Raw genomic sequence first — 24,603 nt, 5'->3', positions numbered from 1 at the left:
GAAACTGCAGTTTCCCAAAAGAATTCTCATGGCGTATCCTTTCCCTGCTAGGGCCAGGATACGATGGGAATCCTCCCCTAGGGTGGACAAGGCGTTGACACGTTTACCCGAAAGGTAGCGCTGACATACCAAGATACAGCTACCCTCAGGGATCCTGCAGATAGCATGCAGAAAAGTACTTTGAAGTCCATTTACACACATTCTGGTACACTACTCAGACAGGCGATTGTGTCAGCATGGGTTGATAGCGCTGTAGCAGCGTGGACAGATACCTTATCAGCGGAGATTGAAACCCTAGATAAGGATACCATGTTACTGACCCTAAGATATATAAAAGATGCTGTCTTATATACAAGACATGCTCAAAGAGACATTGATCTACTGGGTTCTAGAGTCAACGCTATGTCGATTTCTGCTAGACGTGTCCTGTGGAACATACAATGGACAGGTGATGCCGACTAAAAGAGGCATATGGAGGTTTTACCTTACAAGGGTGAGGACTTGTGTGGAGAAGGACTCTCGGACCTGGTCTCCACAGCTATAGCTGGTAATTCTGATCTTTTGCCTTATATTCCCTCACAGCCTAAGAAAGCACGACATTATCAAATGCAGTCCTTTCGGTCGCAGAAAAACAAGAAAGTACGAGGAGCGTCCTTTCTTACCAGAGGTAAGGGCGCAGGGCACAGCTAGTTCCCAGGAACAGAAGTCCTCCCCGGCCTCTACTAAATCCACCAATGACGCTGGGGCTCCGCTAAGGGAGTCCGCCCCAGTGGGAGCACGTATTCGACTCTTCAGCCACATCTGAGTTCACTCACAGGTGGATCCCTGGGCAATAGAAATTGTTTCTCAGGGTTACAAGCTGGAATTCGAAGAGGTGCCTCCTCGCCGGTTTTCCTTATCGGCCCTACCGGCTTCTCCCCCAGAAAGGGAGATAATATTAAATACAATTCACACATTGTATCTCCAACAGGTTGGGGCTTAAGGTTCCCCTTCTTCAACAAGGAAGGGGACATTACTCAACCTTGGCTTTAGTCCCGAAACCGGACGGTTCAGTCAGACCTATTTTAAAATTAAAATCTCTGAACCTATACTTGAAAAGGTTCAAATTCAACGTGGAATCGCTCAGAGCGATCATCGCCAGCCTGGAAGGGGGGGATTTTATGGTGTATCTAGACAGAAAGGCTGCATACCTTCATGTTCCCATTTATCCACCCCATCAGGCGTACCTGAGAATTACGGTACAGTATTGTCATTATCAATTTCAGGGTAATTGGCGGAAATGATGGTGCTCCTACGCAAGCAAGGAGTCACAATTATCCCATACTTGGACGATCTCCTAATCAAAAGAGCAGTTGTTGAACAGCATGTCACTTTCGCTGAAGGTGTCACAGCAACTCGGCTGTATTCCCAATATCCCGAAATCACAGTTGGTTCCTATGACTCGTCTGCCCTTCTTGGGTATGATTCTGAATACGGACCAGAAATGGGTTTATCTTCCGATAGAGAAGGCCCAGGAACTAATGACTCTGGTAAAAAAAAACTATTAAAGCCAAAACAGGTGTCAGTGCATCACTGCACTCGGGTCCTGGGAAAGATGGTGGCATCTTACGGGGCCATTCCCTTCGGCAGGTTCCATGCGAGGACTTTCCAATGGGATCTACTGGACAAGTGGTCCGGATCACATCTACAGATGCATCAGTTAATCACCCTATCCCCTAGGGCCAGGGTGTCTCTCCTATGGTGGCTGCAGAGTGCTCACCTTCTGCAGGGTCGCAGGTTCGCCATCCAGGACTGGATTCTGGTAGCCACGGATGCGAGCCTCCGAGGTGGGGGAGCAGTCACACAGGGAAGAAACTTCCAAGGTCTTTGGGTCAAGTCAAAAAACTTGTATTCAAATCAACATCCTGGAGCTGAGGGCCATATACAACGCCCTTCGGCAAGTGGAAACATTGCTTCGCGACCTATCGGTTCTGATCCAGTCAGACAACATCACCGCAGTGGCTCATGTAAACCGCCAAGGCGGCACAAAGAGCAGAGTGGAATTGGCAGAAGCCACTAGGATTCTCCGCTGGGCGGAAAATCATGTAAGCGCATTTTCAGCAGTTCATTCCGGGAGTGGACAACTGAGAAGCAGACTTCCTCAGCAAACACGACCTGCATCCAAGAGAGGACTTCTTTAGGAAGCCTTCGCACAGATTGCAAGTCAGTGGGAACTGCCACAGATAGACATGATGGCGTCCCGCCTCAACAAGAAGCTACAGAGGTATTGCACCAGGTCAAGAGACCCTCAGGCAGTAGCTGTAGATGCCCTAGTGACACCGTGGGTGTTCCAGTCGGTCTATGTATTTCCCCCTCTTCCTCTCATACCCAAGGTGTTGAGAATAGTAAGAAAAAGAGGAGTGAGAACAATCTTCATTGTTCCAGATTGGCCACGAAGGACCTGGTATCCGGATCTGCAGGAAATGCTCACAGAAGATCCGTGGCCTCTTCCTCTAAGACAGGACCTGTTGCAACAGGGGCCCTGTCTATTCCAAGACTTACCGTGGCTGCGTTGGACGGCATGGCGGTTGAACGCCGGATCCTAGCGGATAAGGGTATTCCGGATGAGGTCATTCCTACGCTAATAAAGGCTAGGAAGGACATGACATCTAAACATTGTCACCATATATGGCGAAAATATGTTTCTTGGTGTGAGGCCAGGAATGCTCCTACGGAAGAATTCCATCTGGGCTGTTTCTTTCACTTCCTGCAAACTTGAGTGAATTTCGGTCTAAAATTAGGATCTATTAAGGTTCAGATTTCGGCCTTATTCATTTTCTTTCAAAAGGAATTGGCCTCTCTCCCTGAAGTACAAACTTTTGTGAAGGGAGCACTGCATATTCAGCCTCCTTTTGTACCTCCGGCGACGCCTTGGGACCTTAACGTGGTGTTAAGTTTCATTAAGTCACATTGGTTTGAACCACTTAGAGTGGTGGAGTTGAAAAATCTCACTTGGAAGGTGGTCATGTTATTAGCCTTGGCTTCGGCTAGGCGAGTGTCGGAATTAGTGGCTTTATCACATAAAAGCCCCTATCTGGTTTTCCATATGGATAGAGCGGAATTGCGGACCCGTCCTCAATTCCTGCCAAAAGTGGTTTCATCCTTTCATATGAACTAATGTGGTGCCTGTGGCTACGTGTGACTTGGAGGATCCCGAGTCCCTTGATGTGGTCAGGGCTTTGAAAATTTACGTGGCCAGATCGGCTAGTGTCAGAAAAACAGAAGAACTGTTTGTCATGTATGCAACCAACAAGATTGGTGCCCCTGCTTCAAAGTAGACTATTGCTCGCTGGATCTGTAACACGATTCAGCAGGTGCATTCTATGGTGGGATTGCCATTACCTAAATCGGTCAAGGCCCATTGCACTAGGAAGGTGGGCTCTTCTTGGGCGGCTGCCAGAGGGGTCTCGGCCTGACAGCTGTGCCGAGCTACTACTTGGTCGGGTTCAAACTCCTTTGCAAAGTTCTATAAGTTTGATACCCTGGCTGAGGAGGACCTCCTGTTTGCTCAATCGGTGCTGCAGAGTCATCCGCACTCTCCCGCCCGTTTGGTGGCTTTGGTATAATCCCCATGGTCCTTACGGAGTCCCCAGCATCCTCTAGGACATAAGAGAAAATAAGATTTTAAACCTACCGGTAAATCTTTTTCTCGTAGTCCATAGAGGATGCTGGGCGCCCGTCCCAAGTGCGGACTACTTCTGCAAGACTTGTATATAGTTATTGCTTAAATAAGGGTTATGTTATAGTCTCATCGGTCTTGGACTGATGCTATGTCATTTTCATACTGTTAACTGGATAGTATATCACAAGTTATACGGTGTGATTGGTGTGGCTGGTATGAATCTTGCCCTTGGATTAACAAAAATCCTTTCCTCGTACTGTCCGTCTCCTCTGGGCACAGTTTCTCTAACTGAGGTCTGGAGGAGGGGCATAGAGGGAGGAGCCAGTGCACACCAGATCTAAAGTCTTTCTTGTGGTGCCCATGTCTCCTGCGGAGCCCGTCTATCCCCATGGTCCTTACGGAGTCCCCAGCATCCTCTACGGACTCGAGAAAAAGATTTACCGGTAGGTTTAAAATCTTATTTTTACAGGGAAAGTGATAGTTACCCTCACTTCTCCCCACCCTTGTGTTTTTTGTAAATAGGTCAATGCTGAACAGGGAGGAAGGTATCATATGCTTTTCATATAGCGGTCTTGCAAATATATTGGGGAGGAGGACACAGAAATTCCATGCCTCTTCACTTTATTATCTTAGTATGACAAGGTTGTTTGAAGATGGGAACTTTATGATGCAGTGTTCCACCCCCGAAACATGATGGTTGAGGATGAGAGACCTGCTGGCTGGACACAAATTTCTTCTCCCACTTTATTGCTATGTTTTGATCTGGTCACTAAGAAACACATTTATGGCCTCAGGACATAGTGGCCTGGTCAGATGCACTCAGAGTGATAACCTCTTAGCCCCCCTGGAGTTATGTCCACAGTATTTACAACCTAGCAGAGGAGAATGACATGCAGTTCAAGAAATAACATTTACCACACATATAAATTGAGGAATATCATATTCTGGGATGTGATCATGTGAAGGATCCTGACAACAAGCATATCTCATTTTAATCGCAGTCCCAAGAGATTGCACCACAGGACTCTGGAGGGTAAGTATTAAGAATAATGGGTGTAGGGTGTGCAGTGTGGGGACCCCAGGGGGCTGTGCATAGGCAAATGCAGGGGGAGTTTCCAGTTGCCAGGAAACCCCCCTCCTCTTGGCAAGTGACTCAAACTATGACAATAGCAGTGGCATTTAGTACAATTACTAGAGCTTCCACCACATCATGCAGATTAAGGGACAGAGCAGAGCTGCTGCATATACCCAGTGGTAGCAGCTTCTTCTACCAAGTGTGGACCAGAGAGAAGCTACCAGCAAGAAGAGACAGGAGCCTTACTATAAGGTGGGAGAATGTGTGCTTAGAAACTAGTGCTGGTTTTATTATGTTGTGTACTTTCAGACCAAAATCCTGAATCCAAACCAGGTTTTTGAACATGGTTCCAACCTGTGTCACACCTTGTTGGACCCGGGTTGTTGCCAGGTTCTCACTGAACAAACTTTTTTTTTTTTTTACAGGCCCACAACGATGAGTCATGAAAAGTGCATGGTGACGGCTCTTTTTGCATTACCGGAGTCGGAAAACACAGGTCGCACCATTCACACCGCATGGTTACCTGGTCAGTGCCGGGTTTGACTCTGGTAAGTACCAGGGTCAGGTTACCGGCACCAACAACCGGGTTGACCCTTTCACCCCAAGCCGGGATGCAGGTTACTCTGGCAATAACTCGGGTCAGAAGCTTGGTGTGAAAAGGGTATAAGTAATATTCATAAGAGTTAAAGAAAAAACTGTAAGTGCTAAGCCGGCTGCACATATTCCACTGTCTGTCCACATTCCCTTTGTGTAGTGTACATGTTAGTAAGTTGCCTACAACTCACAGATGCATTTACTGACCAACAGTTTCTATTAGCCAGATCGATCAAAGCCAGCAGTTGAGTCTCTTTGGCTTTTTTTCATCACTAATAGAATCATTTAATTTGATGGGAGATAACCACTTTGGCTCATCTAGTCTGTCCCTATTTTACCTTTTTGAAACCCAGGGTTGCGGACATTCCGGTTTCTCCCTCTGGGAGTGGGCAGCCAGCTTGGTGCAGCAGAATTGTGACTTGGCTCCCTTGCTGCGGGCATGGCTCAGGATAGGAATCCTCACAGGAGACGTGGTGCCTGCAGTTGTGACATCATGGCTACGCCCCTGCTATACAATGCCAATATAACAGGCATTGAAATGTAGGGGGTGGGGCTATGATTATGCAATTCAACACAAATAGCGTCATCGGGCCCCCTTGGACCACCCACTTGGGCTATGTAAGTGGGCCGCTGAGGGGGTCTGCTCTGCTGGGGGAGACTTTCCTACCTTTCTGGGTGGCTGGGAGTGCTACCCTGATTTTAGGGAAACTCTCAGCCATTCCAGGAGGGTAGTCAAGTATGGGTAACCTCAACCCTATTTGATCCTTAGTTATTTGTAAGGATATTCTTGTCTATTCCAAGCATGCTAAAATGAGTCCACTGTCTTAGCCTCTACCACCTCTGATGGGAGGCTATTCTTTCTGTAAAGTAGTTTTTCTTAAGTTTCCTTTGAACCTACCACCTTCCCATTTCAGTATGTGTCATCGTGTTCTAATACTTTTCCTTCAAAGAATGTCTCCTTCCTGTTCCTTGTTAAAACCACTGATATATATGAAAGTTTCTATCATGTCCCCCCTTTCCCTTCTCTGCTCCAAACTATACATATTTAAGTTATTTAGTCTTTCCAGGAAAGTTTTGTGGTGTAGACCACGCACCATTTTAGTTGCCCGTCTTTATACAGTCTCTAATGTATTTTTCAGCCGCAGGTTACATTGTGTTTCACAGGGAAACATTGGGGTGTAGAGTGGCTCTTGATCCAGAGGCACCAACAGGCTAAATCTTTAGGCTGTCCCAGGATGCATTGGGGCCTCCTCTATAACCCTGCCTCCAGGCATTGTGAGCTCAGTTTCGAGTTGGTGCCTGCAGCAAAAGGTCACTTAACAGGTGGACTGCTCTGGGCAGCCCTGTAAAGGCTTTCTAAGAAGACTTCAAGGGCGGCTCCATCACCTCCCAAGCGGTGTCGCATACTCCCGCGGCCTGTTCCCAGGTACTTGCGGCAGAGGCACCCTGGCTTCAGGCATACGGTCACAGTCTCTCTCCTGGTTCGCGTGGCTGCTACAGGGAGGAGGTAAGATTGTCCCCAAAGTGGGACCCGCCCTTAAATTGCGTTTCTGTCACGGTCTAGGGAGATGGACTACGACGCTGGCGTGGACACCGTCACCGAGCAGGGACCCCATTAGACCACCGGGGCATATTGAGTACAGGTCGGGTGTACTAACACCCCATTTAATAAGACTCAAAGTACCCAGGGTGAAAGTCCAGCATAGGGGAGGTGGCCGTTAGTTGACCTGTAGCCCCTCCCCCAACCCAGGGTGCCATCTACTGCAGATTTTCCCACCCTGGAGCTGCCTCACAGAGAGCAGATGTGTGAGTCTCCGATAAACGAGGATGTGTGTCCCAAAATTCCTGTTTGTGGATTAAATCGATTTGTTCCTGTGTATAGAAGTTAGTATAAAAGGAATGTAAAAAACATCTAAAATCTCAGGACCTAAGGTATGTGATGTGCTCAAGTCATCTTTCAATGCTAGGATGGTGGAACTAGACCTATCTCCGCTCAAAAGATTAGAAAGTAGCTTGCTGTTCTTGTTACCATGAATATGGAATTGATGCTTATTGTTATTAACGCACCTGTCACCAGATTGTTGGACCAATGCGTCTAATGCTACTTTACATTGCTTAAATTTAGCAGTATGAACAGGACAGGGAGAGCGCTTCATAGATTCATACGCCCGTGTCAATTCACTGTGGCAAGCGTAACCCCTCAGACTGTTGCCTATTGGGATTGGACATGTAGGACAGCAACCTGCCTCTCAAGACTGCTTTCGCTGTCTGCCAAAAGAGAGCTGGGTCTTGCTGATGATGGGCATTCGCAAGTTGATAGTCATTCCAGGTAGATTTGAGGGTGTCACAAAAAAACATGAGAAGAAGCCATGTATGAAGGGAAGTGCCACAGCCTATGACGACCAGGAGGAACTTGGGTGCATAGAGTAAGCCAAATAGGAGCATGATCTGTCAATCCCATGGTATCAATAACAGATTTTGTAATTTTGGAGGCTAAAGTGCCGGAGGGAAAAAGATAATCAATCCTAGAAAACATTGAATGAGGGGCAGAATAGAAAGTAAATTCTGTATCTATTGGGTGTTGTAGTCTCCAATGATCAACTAACTGAAGGCGTTGGAGAAGGCACAGAATACCAATTTTCCTAGTGTGGAAGGAGGGGACTGTTATAGGTTGGTGGTCCATAAAAGGAGAGGCTACAATATTAGTCCCGGCCTAAAATCACATTAGAGTCCAAGTACGGGTATAAAAGGTTTGCAACGGATGTATAAAAGGTTTTACAATAAATCGCAGGGGCATATATGTTACAAGGCGTATATTGTATATCATATAATTTACATTTATAAATGTTCCTATGGCCATGTATCACTGAGTAGCAATGATAAATAGGAAACTGATATAATACTTAAGAGACCCATCCGATTAAACTAGTCAAAAATAGAGAGAAAAAATATAAACATATGGCATAAAGACAAGCCAACTGATAATGTGAAATTTCAGCTATAATCACCTAGATGATGCCGAACCAGTCGTCGACTCGTCTTCCAAAAAGGCCATTGCGTCAGTAGCTGAGGTAAAGTCCTTGAAGCCAGAGTCTCCAAAGATCCTGAGCCTTGCCAGGAAATCAGTGCAAATTTGCATTGTGCTTGAAACTATTTAGAAAACACAGGCCCTCGAAACTTCTGCAGAATAGTCTTGAAATACTAGAAGACGATGATGTTGCCATACAATATTGCCATTTTTACGGGCTGCTGACCAAATGGCCAATTTATGGGCCGAATTGAGACATCGGAACATAACTGTGTGGGGTTTCCGAGAATCACAGAGAGGCCCAAGCCGGTGCGCCCTTTCTACGACAAAGTTCTGGAGATCTGAGGATAAATCCAAGAGTTGTAAAAAGTCCTTGCCAATAAAGTCGTACAATGGTGTTCCAAGAATCCCACGATGCGCAAGTTATGCCTCAAGCGATTTTCCAAGTCATCAACCTTGTTGAGAAGTTGATGATTGGTATTGCACACTTGATCCAGCTCCTGCTGTAAATAATATAATGCCTGCTCATGATCCTCAATTTTTCTTTGGTTCGTCACGACTTGCAAGTCAGCAGAATCCAGATGTTCTTTCTGATCTTTGATAGCCGTGGAATTTTTGTTCGCCTGAGCTTCCACAATAGGGGTGATAGTATCCTTTATAGCGTAAAGTACATCCTCATAAGTGCCATAGTGGAGCCGGCCATTGGGGCCTGAGTGGATGATGGGCAAACAGAAATTGACAGTGAGGACGGAACAGGAATGTCTTTGCGTATCGTGGGTTCACCTGTTTTCCCCGAACGGGAGCGCGTGGTAGAAGCTGGAGTGAGTTTAGTAGATTTACTCATAACCACTAGGTGGCAGCATCAGGGCAAAATTGACAGTAAGCACAGTGAGAAAAAGCACCAGTTTTCAATTAGGGTGAGTGCCCCCTAAATACAGACTTTCCTAACGAGTTTTAAAAAAAGAGAAAAAAATGAGCAAGATAATAAATCGGTAGGTCCCATGCCAGCGTCAATGTGCACGACACTAAGCAAAGCTAAACAGTTGCCTGAGCAGATGGGGGTCCCCCCAGCCAAAGTTACCGGTCAAGTGTGATCATTGCTGGCCCCAGTTCTGTATAGGAACTGGCAGAAAAAGGCACAAAGGGGAGTAGGGAAAGTCACAGTAGGGCAGGATGCCCTACCAACAAGTTAATAACGCAGTGATTTCCTCCAGATAGAGAAAATGTGGAGAGATCTAGTGCAAGGTTATGTGGCAATGAGTGGGGGCTGCTTCTGAACCCCCTAATTGATGGTAAGTGGCTGTGGTATAGGAGATAGCTGTAACAGTACAAAAGATGGGGGAGCCCAAAGACAGCTGTACCTGCCAATATAGATCCCCGTGGAAACAGTGTGCTGTGATATGCGACCACGGTGTAACTCCAGTGATCCGGCGATATGGAGGCTGTAAATCGCGGGGCTGAGCTGCAGCTCCATCTGCTGCACCGGAGAAAGCAGCGGCGGATGGTACCCCAGAGCTTCTTTTCCTCTCCCAGAGGTGGATCCGCATCTCCAGGCGGAAGTGGGCACTGTAGGGAGACCCAGAGGACAGCATCTGGGCCACAGCTGTGGACGGGAAAGCCCACAAGGTTAGTAAACACCTCCTAATGGGTCAATGCGTTCCTGGGGGCTGCAAATGTAGTTGCTTGGTGGGTGTGGAGGCAGACGGTGCTGCTATTGATATTAGCGGCTCCGAAGCCGGAGATCGGCAGCCATGCGTCTGTCTACCCCAAGCACCAAGCCACACCCCCAACACTGGTACCTTTCTGATCACATCTCCTGGTCCTCCGTTTTTCCTCAAGGGTCCCTTTGGTCTCCGCACTGCTCGAGGGTGGTGGTGTGTCAGTCACAAATTCCTAGAAGTATGGGTGGTTATGAGATTGGTGGAAGAATCAAGGTGTACCTCTATATCTTTTATGCGGCATGGTGCTCTCTGATGTCTCCAATGCATTTCAGCTACTGAGTAGCCTTTTCCAAGGATACAGTGTGTGTCCTGGGTCTCCTTAAGTAAACAGGCCGGGACATGTGGTTGTTGCTGATTTAATGTCTGTTGGACTGGTTGGTCTGGGTTACCTGTATATGTCACTTGTCTTACCTAATAGGTTAGGTTTGCCATAGATGTAATATGAACATGTACTTCAAAAGTGCTACCAGTATATTAATATGCTAATGCTGCTGCTTTCCTGCTTTTGGTTCAGTATTAAATCTGGAAATAGTGCAATGTGTGGTCTGTAGGTCTATGTTTCATTCCTAAATGATTAGGCTTTTTATTTTGTTGTCTACATTTAGATCTTTCAGTGTTAGTGTTTTGTTTTTCAAATTACATTTTTATTAACGTTTTAACAAGATTATAGAAGAAAGAAGGGGTACAGAAGGAAAAAAGGTAAGGAGGTGGGGGGGGGGGAAATGCAGCAATATGGTACAGACAATTTTCTCTAACGTCCTAGTGGATGCTGGGGACTCCGTAAGGACCATGGGGAATAGACGGGCTCCGCAGGAGACTGGGCACTCTAAAGAAAGATTAGGTACTATCTGGTGTGCACTGGCTCCTCCCTCTATGCCCCTCCTCCAGACCTCAGTTAGAATCTGTGCCCGGCCAGAGCTGGGTGCTCCTAGTGGGCTCTCCTGAGCTTACTAGTAAAGAAAGTATTTTGTTAGGTTTTTTATTTTCAGAGAGCTTCTGCTGGCAACAGACTCTCTGCTACGTGGGACTGAGGGGAGAGAAGCAAACCTACTAACTGTGGCTAGGTTGCGCTTCTTAGGCTACTGGACACCATTAGCTCCAGAGGGATCGAACACAGGACCCTAACCTTGATCGTCCGTTCCCAGAGCCGCGCCACCGTCCCCCTCGCAGAGCCAGAAGTACAGAAGCAAAGAAGACTTTGAAATCGGCAGCAGAAGACTCCTGTCTTCACTAAAGGTAGCGCACAGCACTGCAGCTGTGCGCCATTGCTCCCACAGCACACCCACACACTCCGGTCACTGTAGGGTGCAGGGCGCAGGGGGGGGGCGCCCTGGGCAGCAATTAAGATACCTGATGGCAAAATACAGATATACAGTCAGGCACTGTATATAGGTGCGAGCCCCCGCCATTTTTACACGAGACGCGGGACAGAAGCCCGCCGCTGAGGGGGCGGAGCCTTCTTCCTCAGCACACCAGCACCATTTTCTCTTCACAGCTCCGCTGGAAGGACGCTCCCCAGGCTCTCCCCTGCAGTATACAGGTGCATTAGATAAAAAGGAGAGGGGGGGCATATAAATTTAGGCGCATACATATTTAATATAAAAACGGCAGCTACCGGGTAAACACTACAATACTGTGTAATTCCTGGGTTATATAGCGCTGGGGTGTGTGCTGGCATACTCTCTCTCTGTCTCCCCAAAAAGCCTTTGTGGGGTCCTGTCCTCAGTCTGAGCATTCCCTGTGTGTGTGCGGTGTGTCGGTACGCCTGTGTCGACATGTTTGATGAGGAAGGATACGTGGAGGCAGAGCAAGTGCAAACAGATGTGGTGTCGCCCCCGACGGTGCCGAAACGGGATTGGATGGATATGTGGAAGGTGTTAAATGATAATGTAAGCTCCTTACATAACAGATTGGATACAGCTGTAGCCTTGGGACAGTCGGGGTCTCCACCCATGCCTGCTCCCACAGTGCAGAGGCCGTCAGGGTCTCAAAAGCGCCCAATATCCCAGTTAGTTGACACAGATGTCGACACGGACTCTGATTCCAGTGTCGACGACGATGAGGCAAAATTGCAGCCTAAAATGACTAAGGCTATCCGCTACATGATTGTGGCAATGAAGGATGTATTACACATTTCTGAGGAAAATCCTGTCCCTGACAAAAGGATTTATATGTATGGGGAGAAAAAGCAAGAAGTGACTTTTCCCCCGTCACATGAATTGAATGTATTATGTGAAAAAGCGTGGGATTCCCCGGATAGGAAGCAAGTGATTTCCAAAAGATTGCTGATGGCGTATCCTTTCCCGCCAACGGACAGGTTACGCTGGGAATCCTCGCCCAGGGTAGACAAGGCGTTAACGCGCTTGTCTAAAAGGGTGGCACTGCCGTCTCAGGATACGGCTGCCCTTAAGGATCCTGCAGATAGAAAACAGGAAGCTATCCTGAAGTCTATTTACTCACATTCTGGTACACTGCTGAGGCCTGCCATTGCTTCGGCGTGGATGTGTAGTGCGGTAGCGGCATGGACGGATACTCTGTCTGAGGAGATAGATACCCTGGACAGAGACTCTGTTTTGCTGAACCTGGCACATATCAAGGACACGGTCCTATATATGCGGGATGCCCAGAGGGATATTTGCCTGCTGGGCTCTAGAGTAAATGCAATGTTCATCTCTGCCAGAAGGGTCTTATGGACTCGGCAATGGACAGAGGATGCCGACTCAAAAAAGCACATGGAGGTTTTACCTTATAAGGGTGAGGAATTGTTTGGGGACGGTCTCTCGGACCTAGTTTCCACAGCTACGGCTGGGAAGTCAAATTTCTTGCCTTATGTACCTCCACAGCCTTAAGAAAGCACCGTATTACCAAATGCAGTCCTTTCGCTCGCAAAAGAGCATGAAAGTCAGAGGTGCATCTTTTCTTGCCAGGGGCAGGGGTAGAGGAAAAAAGCTGCACCACGCAGCCAGTTCCCAGGAACAAAAGTCCTCCCCGGCTTCCACTAAATCCACCGCATGAAGCTGGGGCTCCACAGGCGGAGCCAGGAGCGGAGGGGGCGCGTCTCCGAAATTTCAGCAACCAGTGGGTTTGCTCACAGGTAGATCCTTGGGCTATTCAAATTGTATCTCAGGGATACAAGCTGGAATTCGAAGTGACACCCCCTCACCGTTACCTAAAATCGGCCTTGCCAGCTTCCCCCAGGGAAAGGGAGGTAGTGCTGGCGGCAATTCACAAACTCTTTCTCCAGCAGGTGGTGGTAGAGGTTCCCCCCCTTCAAAGGGGAAGGGGCTACTATTCCACTATGTTTGTGGCACCGAAACCGGAAGGTTCGGTCAGACCCATTCTGAATTTAAAATCCCTGAACATCTATCTGAAGAAATTCAAATTCAAAATGGAATCGCTCAGAGCGGTCATTGCAAGCCTGGAAGAGGGGGATTTTATGGTATCTCTGGACATCAAGGATGCTTACTTGCATGTCCCCATTTATCCGCCTCATCAGGAGTACCTCAGGTTTGTGGTACAGGACTGTCATTACCAATTCCAGACGTTGCCGTTTGGCCTGTCCACGGCACCGAGAATTTTTACCAAGGTGATGGCAGAGATGATGGTGCTCCTTCGAAAGCAAGGGGTCAAAATTATCCCATACTTGGACAATCTCCTCATAAAGGCGAGGTCCAGGGAGCAGTTGCTGATCAGCGTAGCACACTCTCAGGAAGTGTTGCGTCGACACGGTTGGATTCTGAACATCCCAAAGTCGCAGCTGATTCCTACGACGCGTCTGCCCTTCCTGGGCATGATTCTGGACACAGTCCAGATGAAGGTGTTTCTCCCGGAGGAGAAGGCACAGGAGCTCATGACTCTGGTCAGAGACCTCCTAAAGCCAAAACAGGTATCGGTGCATCACTGCACGCGAGTCCTGGGAAAGATGGTGGCGTCATACGAAGCCATTCCATTCGGCAGATTCCATGCGAGGGTCTTTCAGTGGGATCTGCTGGACAAGTGGTCCGGGTCGCATCTTCAGATGCATCGTCTGATCACCCTGTCCCCCAGGGCCAGGGTGTCTCTTCTGTGGTGGCTGCAAAGTGCCCACCTCCTCGAGGGCCGCAGGTTCGGCATACAGGACTGGGTCCTGGTGACCACGGATGCAAGCCTCCGCGGATGGGGGGCAGTCATTCAGGGAAGAAACTTCCAAGGGTTGTGGTCAAGTCAGGAGACTTGTCTGCACATAAATCTGCTGGAACTAAGGGCCATATACAACACCCTGAGTCAAGCGGAGCCTCTGCTTCGAGATCAACCAGTGCTGATTCAGTCAGACAACATCACGGCGGTCGCCCATGTAAACCGCCAGGGCGGCACAAGAAGCAGGGTGGCAATGGCGGAAGCCACAAAGATTCTTCGTTGGGCAGAGAATCATGTGCTAGCACTGTCAGCAGTGTTCATTCCGGGAGTGGACAACTGGGAAGCAGACTTCCTCAGCAGACACGACCTCCACCCGGGAGAGTGGCGACTTCTTCAGGAAGTCTTCACGCAGATCGATGGGAACTGCCACAAGTGGACATGATGGCGTCCCACCTCAACAAAAAGCTAAAAAGATATTGCGCCAGGTCAAGGGACCCTCAGGCGATAGCTGTGGATGCACTAGCAACACCGTGGGTGTTGCAGTCAGTCTATGTGTTTCCTCCTCTTCCTCTCATACCCAAGGTGCTGAGAATAGTAAGAAAAAGAGGAGTGAGAACAATACTCATTGTTCCGGATTGGCCAAGAAGGACTTGGTACCCAGAACTACTAGAGATGATCACAGAGGACCCCTGGCCTCTGCCTCTCAGACAGGACCTGTTGCAACAAGGGCCCTGTCTGTTCCAAGACTTACCGCGGCTGCGTTTGACGGCATGGCGGTTGAACGCCGGATCCTAGCAGAAAAGGGCATTCCGGATGAAGTTATTCCTACGCTGATAAAGGCTAGGAAGGACGTGACAGCAAAACATTATCACCGTATATGGCGAAAATATGTTGCTTGGTGTGAGGCCAGGAAGGCCCCTACAGAGGAATTCCAGCTGGGTCGATTCCTGCACTTCCTACAGTCAGGGGTGACTTTGGGCCTAAAATTAGGGTCCATAAAGGTCCAGATTTCGGCCCTATCCATTTTCTTTCAAAAAGAACTGGCTTCACTGCCTGAGGTTCAGACGTTTGTTAAGGGAGTGCTGCATATTCAGCCCCCTTTTGTGCCACCAGTGGCACCATGGGATCTTAATGTGGTGTTGGATTTCCTGGAATCCCACTGGTTTGAGCCACTTAAAACTGTGGAACTAAAGTATCTCACGTGGAAAGTGGTCATGCTGTTGGCCTTGGCTTCGGCTAGGCGGGTGTCAGAATTGGCGGCTTTGTCATGTAAAAGCCCCTATCTGGTTTTCCATATGGACAGGGCAGAATTGCGGTCTCGTCCACAATTTCTGCCAAAGGTGGTGTCATCTTTTCATTTAAACCAACCTATTGTGGTGCCTGCGGCTACTCGTGACTTGGAGGACTGCAAGTTGCTGGACGTAGTCCGGGCTTTGAAGATTTATGTCACCAGAACAGCTGGAGTCAGGAAGACGGACTCGCTGTTTATCCTGTATGCATCCAACAAGCTGGGTGCTCCTGCTTCAAAGCAAACTATTGCTCGCTGGATTTGTAACACGATTCAGCAGGCTCATTCGGCGGCTGGATTGCCGCATCCAAAATCAGTGAAAGCCCATTCCACAAGGAAGGTGGGCTCTTCTTGGGCGGCTGCCCGAGGGGTCTCGGCTTTACAGCTTTGCCGAGCTGCTACTTGGTCAGGTTCAAACACATTTGCAAAGTTCTACAAGTTTGATACCCTGGCTGAGGAGGACCTTGTGTTTGCCCATTCGGAGCTGCAGTCATCCGCACTCTCCCGCCCGTTTGGGAGCTTTGGTATAATCCCCATGGTCCTTACGGAGTTCCCAGCATCCACTAGGACGTTAGAGAAAATAAGAATTTACTCACCGGTAATTCTATTTCTCGTAGTCCGTAGTGGATGCTGGGCGCCCGTCCCAAGTGCGGACTTTCTGCAATACGTGTATATAGTTATTGCTTAATAAAGGGTTATTGTTATGAGCCATCCGTTGAGTGATGCTCGGTTGTCGTTCATACTGTTAACTGGGTAAAAAGTTATCACAAGTTGTACGGTGTGATTGGTGTGGCTGGTAGGAGTCTTACCCTGGATTCCAAAATCCTTTCCTTGTAATGTCAGCTCTTCCGGGCACAGTTTCCTTAACGGAGGTCTGGAGGAGGGGCATAGAGGGAGGAGCCAGTGCACACCAGATAGTACCTAATCTTTCTTTAGAGTGCCCAGTCTCCTGCGGAGCCCGTCGATTCCCCATGGTCCTTACGGAGTCCCCAGCATCCACTACGGACTACGAGAAATAGAATTACCGGTGAGTAAATTCTTATTTTCTGGAAGCATTAGTACAGTAACAGTTTGGTTTAAATGATGTTACACAATCAATAAAATGACATTCGTGTCACAGCGTCGTAAACAGTGGACAAAGACATAGGTGACAGCAAGTATGAACAATACAACTTTTATAGTATTGGGACTGGTTGAAATTCCCTAGTAGAATGGTATAATTAGTGTGTGTGGTCTCATTAAGTCTTTTGAGCCCTAGTGTTAGTGTTTTTAATATCACAAATCCATTTTAATACTTAGTTTCATACTTTGGTGTGTCCCCTACACTCCCATCTCCCCAATTAATTTTACCTTCCTTGAATCCTATAAATTTCATATCTATTGGGCTGCATGAGTGTGTACCTTTGTAATGCACTGATATAATGTGCTCCTCCTTCCTTAATGTATTCAGCATGTGCTCTGCAATTCCGACTTTATATAAGTCTCCCTTTGTATTGCATTCTGCTTGAACATTCCATCATTCTGATGACCCGTTTCCTTGTCCATGATAAGACTTCATGGATTTTCTCTGCACTAATATTTGGCCTGGTTCAGATGTGGTCGGAGTTGCTATCACTTCCTTGGAAACAGCAGTGATAGCGCTGTATGCTGATGCAGCAGGAGGCGTCTATTACAAAACACATGTCTCCCACTGCAGCAGTGATCTGACCTGCATCCTAGGATACAGCACTGGATCACTGGACTCACCCACGGTGGCTTGCGGTACACCCATGGCGTTGAGCAAGCCACCCATTGCAGAGGCCAAGAAATTATGTCCAACAATGGCTTCTTTTCGTCCCCCTAACTAGCGGCGTCATGCCTTCATTTGGAGAAATGGAGGCCATTGCCACCCCCAAACAGCATAAGACTATCAATCACTGAGTCTCATAGCAGACTGTGTGCTACGTTGCAGGACCCATTCAACAATGTACAGAACAGACTGTGTGCAAAGTACCAATAAGTGATGCAAAAGTAAAACAAAACAGCCTTGCATGATACAGGAATGTAGCATTTATGACAATATCAGTGTATATAGCACAGTTTTAAACAGAAAATTCTAAATAGCATCAACCAATCAGAGTAGAGAGATAGGGAAGAGTGTCTATCTATAGACACACAAATATACACACACCGGGCTGCACCCAGAGCTCCAGGGGCACCCACGTATAGGACAGTCCTTATTGTGCTGTCTCTCTCTCAGTGGTCTATTCATGAAGCTGTGAAAAGTGTGGAGAAGTGAGCCTGTGGAGAAGTTGCCCATGGCAACCTATTAACTGCTCCGTACAATTGTATAGAATGCAGATTAAAAATGTTACTTCAGTGCTGATTGGTTGCTAAAGGAAACTTCTCCACTGGCTCACTTCTCCACACTTTTACCTGCTTCATGAATAGACCCCTTAAACATTAGTAACACAGTGAAATAAATATTAATGACAAACATGTCCCCTCTATACTGAAAAACTATTTCTCTGTTGGTCAATCTTGAATTTTTTTTTTCTTTCTTTTCTTTTTTTAAATATATTTATTGGATTTTTTTCCAGAGAGGCAAACAAGACAAAATATATAACACAGAGTCCACATAAAGAAACCAATCAAGCATGATGGCCATAGAAATGTTTGCAGTAATATTAATTAGCGTATTTCCATGGAAAATAACACCAGTGTATCAATATTACAGGTCAGCAGTAAAAAATCATGTCTCGTCTCTCTGGTCATTTCTGATAGAAACTGAAAATATTAACAGCATAACACAGATGAAACTTAGAGGGGAAAGATAGAATAAGGAGAAGGGGGGAAGCTGTGGAATGGTCCGGCGGTAACCGATGCCTAGCAAAAAACATAGTACATACTAGTGTCTCGCAGAAAAATAAGTATATGCAAAGCATCATATCCAGAGAATAGACATCAGGAATAACAATAACAACATTTCAAAAATTGTAGGCAATTGTACAATAGAATATTGTACAATAGAATATTAAATATTCAAACGGGCTCTCAAGACCCACTTCTTCACCAAACCCAGCCAAATCTCATCATAAACCTCTGTTCCACGCTCTCTATGTACCCAATCTGTCTCACCCGTCTGTCTACCCTCCCCTTTAGAATGTAAGCTCTCACGAGCAGAGCCCTCTTCCCTCATGTGCTTATCCTTTTCTTACTTTAATAATATTCAACTGCACCAAATCCAGCAGTCTTCTGCCACCTGATACTTATTCCAGTGTTATCTGCTGATGTAGCTATGTTTATTTACCCTGTACTTGTTCTATATTGTCAACTGTAAGTTGCTGTTTTCCTGCTTGATTATTTGTTTATGTACTCTGTAATTGGGCACTGCGGAACCCTTGTGGCGCCATATAAATAAAGGGTAATAATAATAATAAAAAGGCCAGCGTATCATAACAATATTAAGCACACATTCCCCGTTCTATACACCTGTATGCCCACCAATTTGTTTTATCAAACAGCTTATAAACCTGTGATTGTAAATCATTGTGTAATGTTTCTATGTAAGGACCCCATTTCCTATAAAACGAAACAGCCCCTTTTTCCAAATCTGGCAGTGCAGTCTGCCTATCTGCATATAAAGTTTTCAAAAGTAAAGTTTTAACCTCAGATAATGAGGAAGTATGTCTAGTAATCCAATGGGTCAAGAGAACTTTTTTAGCAATAGTAATTATATTTATTAGTATCGGTACAAGATTCTTTTGTAAACCTTCAGTCAACCATTCCGTAAGATTAGCACATAGAAATGGGAGGGGCAGTAAAGATAATTGTAAATTGAAGGTATCATTTATAAATACCAAAACCTTGTTCCAGAACTGATGTATATAAGTAGGGGTTGATCCATGGCCTATTTTCAAGATCGTCCAATTGTTTAGCATGGACTTAGAAACCTCTCCAAATAAAGCGCCCACTTGACATTCAGATTTCTGAATCTTTTTTGTAAGGGAGTCATTCTGCTTTGCTATATCAGCTATTTGTGCAGCCAGAAGGAGGTGCTATGGCTGCCCTCCCAGTTGCCATCATATCACCATATGTGACTGGGGTGTTAGGAGCTGGCAGGGAGGATTCTGAGTGTATAAGGAGCACAGTGTGAGTAGGAGCAATATACTCACTGCTGGATGCTGCACCAGGGCGTTCTGTGCCCTGTGATGAGGCTCAGGCAGTGTCCTTAGACCCTGGGGAGGCAGAAGCGGCTGTCCCACGCGTCTCCTTGGCGGGCGCCATCTTGGATTCCCCCTTCCCGTTTTTTGAGCTCCGACTGCGGGGCATGGAAGCACGGAGATATTTCTCCATGCGAGTCTCCACTGTCACCGGAGGATCGGCTGCAGGTGTAGCGGTATGTGGAGGCTCTAGGAACCGTGAAATGGCTGTAATCGGCGGCGTGTGGAAGGAGCTGTCCCGCAGCGCTGCTCACATGCCGGAGCCGGAAGCGGAAGTCTCCAACCTTTACATTTTTATAACACAAACATATGACATCACAGAGATCACTTATGACATCACGTTACTCTAGCACCTGGTATCCTGCTGTATATTACAGGCTATTGCCGGTGGGGAGGAAGTCAACAGGAACATGTCAGGTATGAGACCATATTTAGAAGGATGGAGTTTAGGCTTTATTACTCCTCTTGGGCACTGTTCATGTCATCCTACGCTCATACCATTTGGGTAACAAATCTCCAAAAACTACACATGGAAGAGAGACCTTTCCTTCCCATCTGCTCAATGATTAAAAATTATCTCACCAAATACATACTACAAATAACAAAAGAAAAGTTATAGAACAGCACAAACAATAAAAGCTCATCCCTTTATACAACGAAAAAATTTGAAAAGTCAATGAAGATCCTGTATCTGGTTAAATACTATGCCTAACAAGATCTTCATACAACTGTTGTTTAGGACAAAAAAATTTCACCCTGCAAAAATGCAGTCTTATCTATTTAAATGTGTGACTAACTTAATGTTTAACAAGATCTGATTTCAAGAATTTTTTTCAATCAGAACATGGAAATGGCATCTAACCTATGTGACTTCTCTGATGTGCAACAAGAGCTGATTTCTGTGTAAAACATATCCCACACTCAGAACAGGGAAATGGCTTATCACTTGTGTGATTTCTTTTATGTGTATCGAGAAGCAATTTCCGTGTAAAACATTTCCCACACACAGAACATGGATATGGCTTCTCACCTGTGTGAAGTCTCTTATGTATAACAAGATGTGATTTCTGTGAAAAACATTTCCCACACTCAGAACATGGAAATGGCTTCTCACCTGTGTGACTTCTCTTATGTATAACAAGTAATGATTTCCGTTTAAAACATTTTCCACACTCGGGGCATGGAAATGGCTTCTCTCCTGTGTGATTTCTCTTATGTATAACAAGAGATGATTTCAGTGTGAAACATTTTCCACACTCATAACATGGAAATGGCTTCTCACCTGCGTGACTTCTCTCATGTGTTACAAGATGTGATTTTTGTATAAAACATTTCCCACACACAGAACATGGAAATGGTTTCTCACCTGTGTGACTTCTCTCATGTACAACAAGATAAAATTTATGTGTAAAACATTTTTCACACTCAGAACATGAAAATGGCTTCTCTCCTGTGTGAGTTCTCTCATGTATAACAAGATCATTTTTTTGTGTAAAACATTTCCCACACTCAGAACATGAATATGGCTTCTCACCTGTGTGACTTCTCCCATGTTTAACAAGATTTGATTTCAGTGTAAAACATTTTCCACACTCAGGACATGGAAATGGCTTCTCACCTGTGTGACGTCTCTCATGAATAACAAGATTTGATTTCTTTGTAAAACATTTCCCACACTCTGAGCATGGAAATGTCTTAGCTGGCTGATAGGTAATAGGCTTTGTGTCCTGTGTAAAGTATTTGGTATCTACTCTATCAGACCATTCCTCATGATAAGTGGGGTCAGATAACAGATCTGTACTGTGAAGATCTGGATGCATAACTGAGGTAATAGGAGTTTCTGCTGGAGAATCTCTTGTGATGTTATCTTCTATGTTACAGTCTGGAGATAAAGGGAGATGCTCCTGCCATATATTTCTTCTGTTACATCCATCTGCTGGGAATACAATATATAGAAATATCATTGTTAACCCATAACACGTGTAATGGCTTGTGTGAGGCACTCATGTCCACCCAAAGCAAAATTATAAGTACAGTATATAAAGCTACATTTTATTATAATGCTGAAATATCTTTTTCTAAAAGGTGCTTGTAAGCTGTGAAAGATATAAAATAAATAAATAAAAGTAATATAAAATAAGTAATTAAAATGATGTGTATTGTCACCAAGGGACTAAAGTGATGTCTGTGGAAATTAGTAATTAATCTCCCATATAATTACAGCAGTAGTGTTAATATGGTGACTGGGAATGGTGACTGTCTATGAGCATGCGTTCTCCCTATGGCTACAGTCACTATTACCCTGTGTGTATATCAGTCAGCATTGGCTACAGTCACTATTATCCTGTGTGTATATCAGCCAGCATTGGCTACAGTCACTATTATCCTATGTGTATATCAGTCAGCATTTGCTACAGTCACAATTATCCTGTGTGTTTCAGTCAGCATTGGCTACAGTCACTATTATCCTGTGTGTGTATCAGTCATCATTGGCTACAGTGTAGTGCTGATTGGCCATTACTCAGTAACGCAGCTAGCCAGTGCTAGTAATCAGCCCTTCTGTATCTATGTCAGGCTCTGTGAGCTCTTCTCACGCCTTCATACAGCTGTAGCCAACAAGGAATAATTATTTGTATGTGAATACGGCCATATTAATCTCAGTGTCTCCCTGGATTGAGCATATGTATAAAACTAATTTAGTAGACAGTATAACCACACATGATTAATTACATCTACTAATGATGTATATACACTACTTGTCAAAAGTCTGAGCACACCAGTATATTTTAAGAAATTTTCAATTTAAATGCACAGTAACGAAATAAAACCTGTTTTATTTAGTGATGTGCATCAGACATTTTTCGGGTTTTGTGTTTTGGTTTTGGATTCAGTTCCGCGGCCATGTTTTGGATTTGGACGCGTTTTGGCAAAACCTCCCTGAAAATTTTTTTGTCGGATTCGGTCGTGTTTTGGATTCTGTGGTTTTTTTTACAAAAACCCCTCAAAAACAGCTTAAATCATAGAATTTGGGGGTCATTTTGATCCCATAGTATTATTAACCTCAATAACCATAATTTCCACTCATTTTCAGTCTATTCTGAACACCTCACAATATTATTTTTAGTCCTAAAATTTGCACCGAGGTCGCTGGATGACTAAGCTAAGCGACACAAGTGGCCGACACAAACACTTGGCCCATCTAGGAGTGGCACTGCAGTGTCAGGCAGGATGGCACTTAAAAAAAATAGTCCCCAAACAGCACATGATGCATAGAAAAATGAAAGAAAAAAGAGGTGCAAGATGGAATTGTCCTTGGGCCCTCCCACCCACCCTTATGTTGTATAAACAGGACATGCACACTTTAACAAACCCATCATTTCAGCCACAGGGTCTGCCACACGACTGTGACTGAAATGACTGGTTGGTTTGGGCCCCCACCAAAAAAGAAGCAATCAATCGCTCCTTGCACAAACTGGCTCTTCAGAGGCAAGATGTCCACCTCCTCCTCATCGTCCGATTCCTCACCCCTTTCACTGTGTACATCCCCCTCCTCACAGATTATTAATTCGTCCCCACTGGAATCCACCATCTCAGGTCCCTGTGTACTTTCTGGAGGCAATTGCTGGTGAATGTCTCCACGCAAGAATTGATTATAATTCATTTTGATGAACATCATCTTCTCCACATTTTCTGGAAGCAACCTCGTACGCCGATTGCTGACAAGGTGAGCGGCTGCACTAAACACTCTTTCGGAGTACACACTGGAGGGGGGGCAACTTAGGTAAAATAAAGCCAGTTTCTGCAAGGGCCTCCAAATTGCCTCTTTTTCCTGCCAGTATACATACAGACTGTCTGACGTGCCTACTTGGATGCGGTCACTCATTTAATCCTCCACCATTCTTTCAATGGTGACAGAATCATATGCAGTGACAGTAGACGACATGTCAGTAATCGTTGGCAGGTCCTTCAGTCCGGACCAGATGTCAGCACTCGCTCCAGACTGCCCTGCATCACCGCCAGCGGGTGGGCTCGGAATTCTTAGCCTTTTCCTCGCACCCCCAGTTGCGGGAGAATGTGAAGGAGGAGCTGTTGACGGGTCACGTTCTGCTTGACTTGACAATTCTCTCACCAGCAGGTCTTTGAACCTCTGCAGACTTGTGTCTGCCGGAGAGAGAGATACAACGTAGGTTTTAAATCTAGGATCCAGCACGGTGGACAAAATGTAGTGCTCTGATTTCAACAGATTGACCACCCGTGAATCCTGGTTAAGCGAATTAAGGGCTCCATCCACAAGTCCCACATGCCTAGCGGAATCACTCTGTTTTAGCTCCTCCTTCAATGTCTCCAGCTTCTTCTGCAAAAGCCTGATGAGGGGAATGACCTGACTCAGGCTGGCAGTGTCTGAACTGACTTCACGTGTGGCAAGTTCAAAGGGTTGCAGAACCTTGCACAACGTTGAAATCATTCTCCAGTGCGCTTGAGTCAGGTGCATTCCCCCTCCTTTGCCTATATCGTAGGCAGATGTATAGGCTTGAATGGCCTTTTGCTGCTCCTCCATCCTCTGAAGCATATAGAGGGTTGAATTCCACCTCGTTACAACCTCTTGCTTCAGATGATGGCAGGGCAGGTTCAGGACTGTTTGCTGGTGCTCCAGTCTTCGGCACGCGGTGGCTGAATGCCGAAAGTGGCCCGCAATTCTTCGGGCCACCGACAGCATCTCTTGCACGCCCCTGTAGTTTTTTAAATAATTCTGCACCACCAAATTCAATGTATGTGCAAAACATGGGACATTTGCCCAGATGTAATGCACGCACAATATTGCTGGCGTTGTCCGATGTCACAAATCCCCAGGAGAGTCCAATTGGGGTAAGCCATTCTGCGATGATGTTCCTCAGTTTCCGTAAGAGGTTGTCAGCTG

General features: G+C 46.0%; 2 protein-coding genes across 6 annotated transcripts in view; one reads left to right on the top strand and one right to left on the bottom strand.

Moving 5' to 3' along the window:
- Positions 1–24,603, top strand: part of LOC134983965 (oocyte zinc finger protein XlCOF6.1-like) — a 237,030-nt gene that overhangs the window by 165,090 nt on the left and 47,337 nt on the right. The gene's annotated exons all lie outside the window — the stretch shown is intronic.
- The window catches only part of LOC134983979 (gastrula zinc finger protein XlCGF28.1-like), a 32,166-nt gene continuing 25,074 nt past the window's right edge, over positions 17,512–24,603 (bottom strand). For 3 of the 4 annotated variants that reach the window (XM_063949632.1, XM_063949634.1, XM_063949633.1), the window contains one exon: positions 17,512–21,621. In XM_063949632.1, the coding sequence (XP_063805702.1) occupies positions 20,543–21,621 (1,079 nt within the window). In that variant the 3' untranslated portion in view covers positions 17,512–20,542. The remainder of the gene's footprint in view (positions 21,622–24,603) is intronic. The other variant, XM_063949635.1, reaches the window with a different exon arrangement.

The sequence above is a fragment of the Pseudophryne corroboree genome, assembly GCF_028390025.1.
Source record: "Pseudophryne corroboree isolate aPseCor3 chromosome 3 unlocalized genomic scaffold, aPseCor3.hap2 SUPER_3_unloc_3, whole genome shotgun sequence".
Lineage (NCBI taxonomy): Eukaryota > Metazoa > Chordata > Amphibia > Anura > Myobatrachidae > Pseudophryne > Pseudophryne corroboree.
This window is presented reverse-complemented; position numbering and strand designations above follow the sequence as displayed.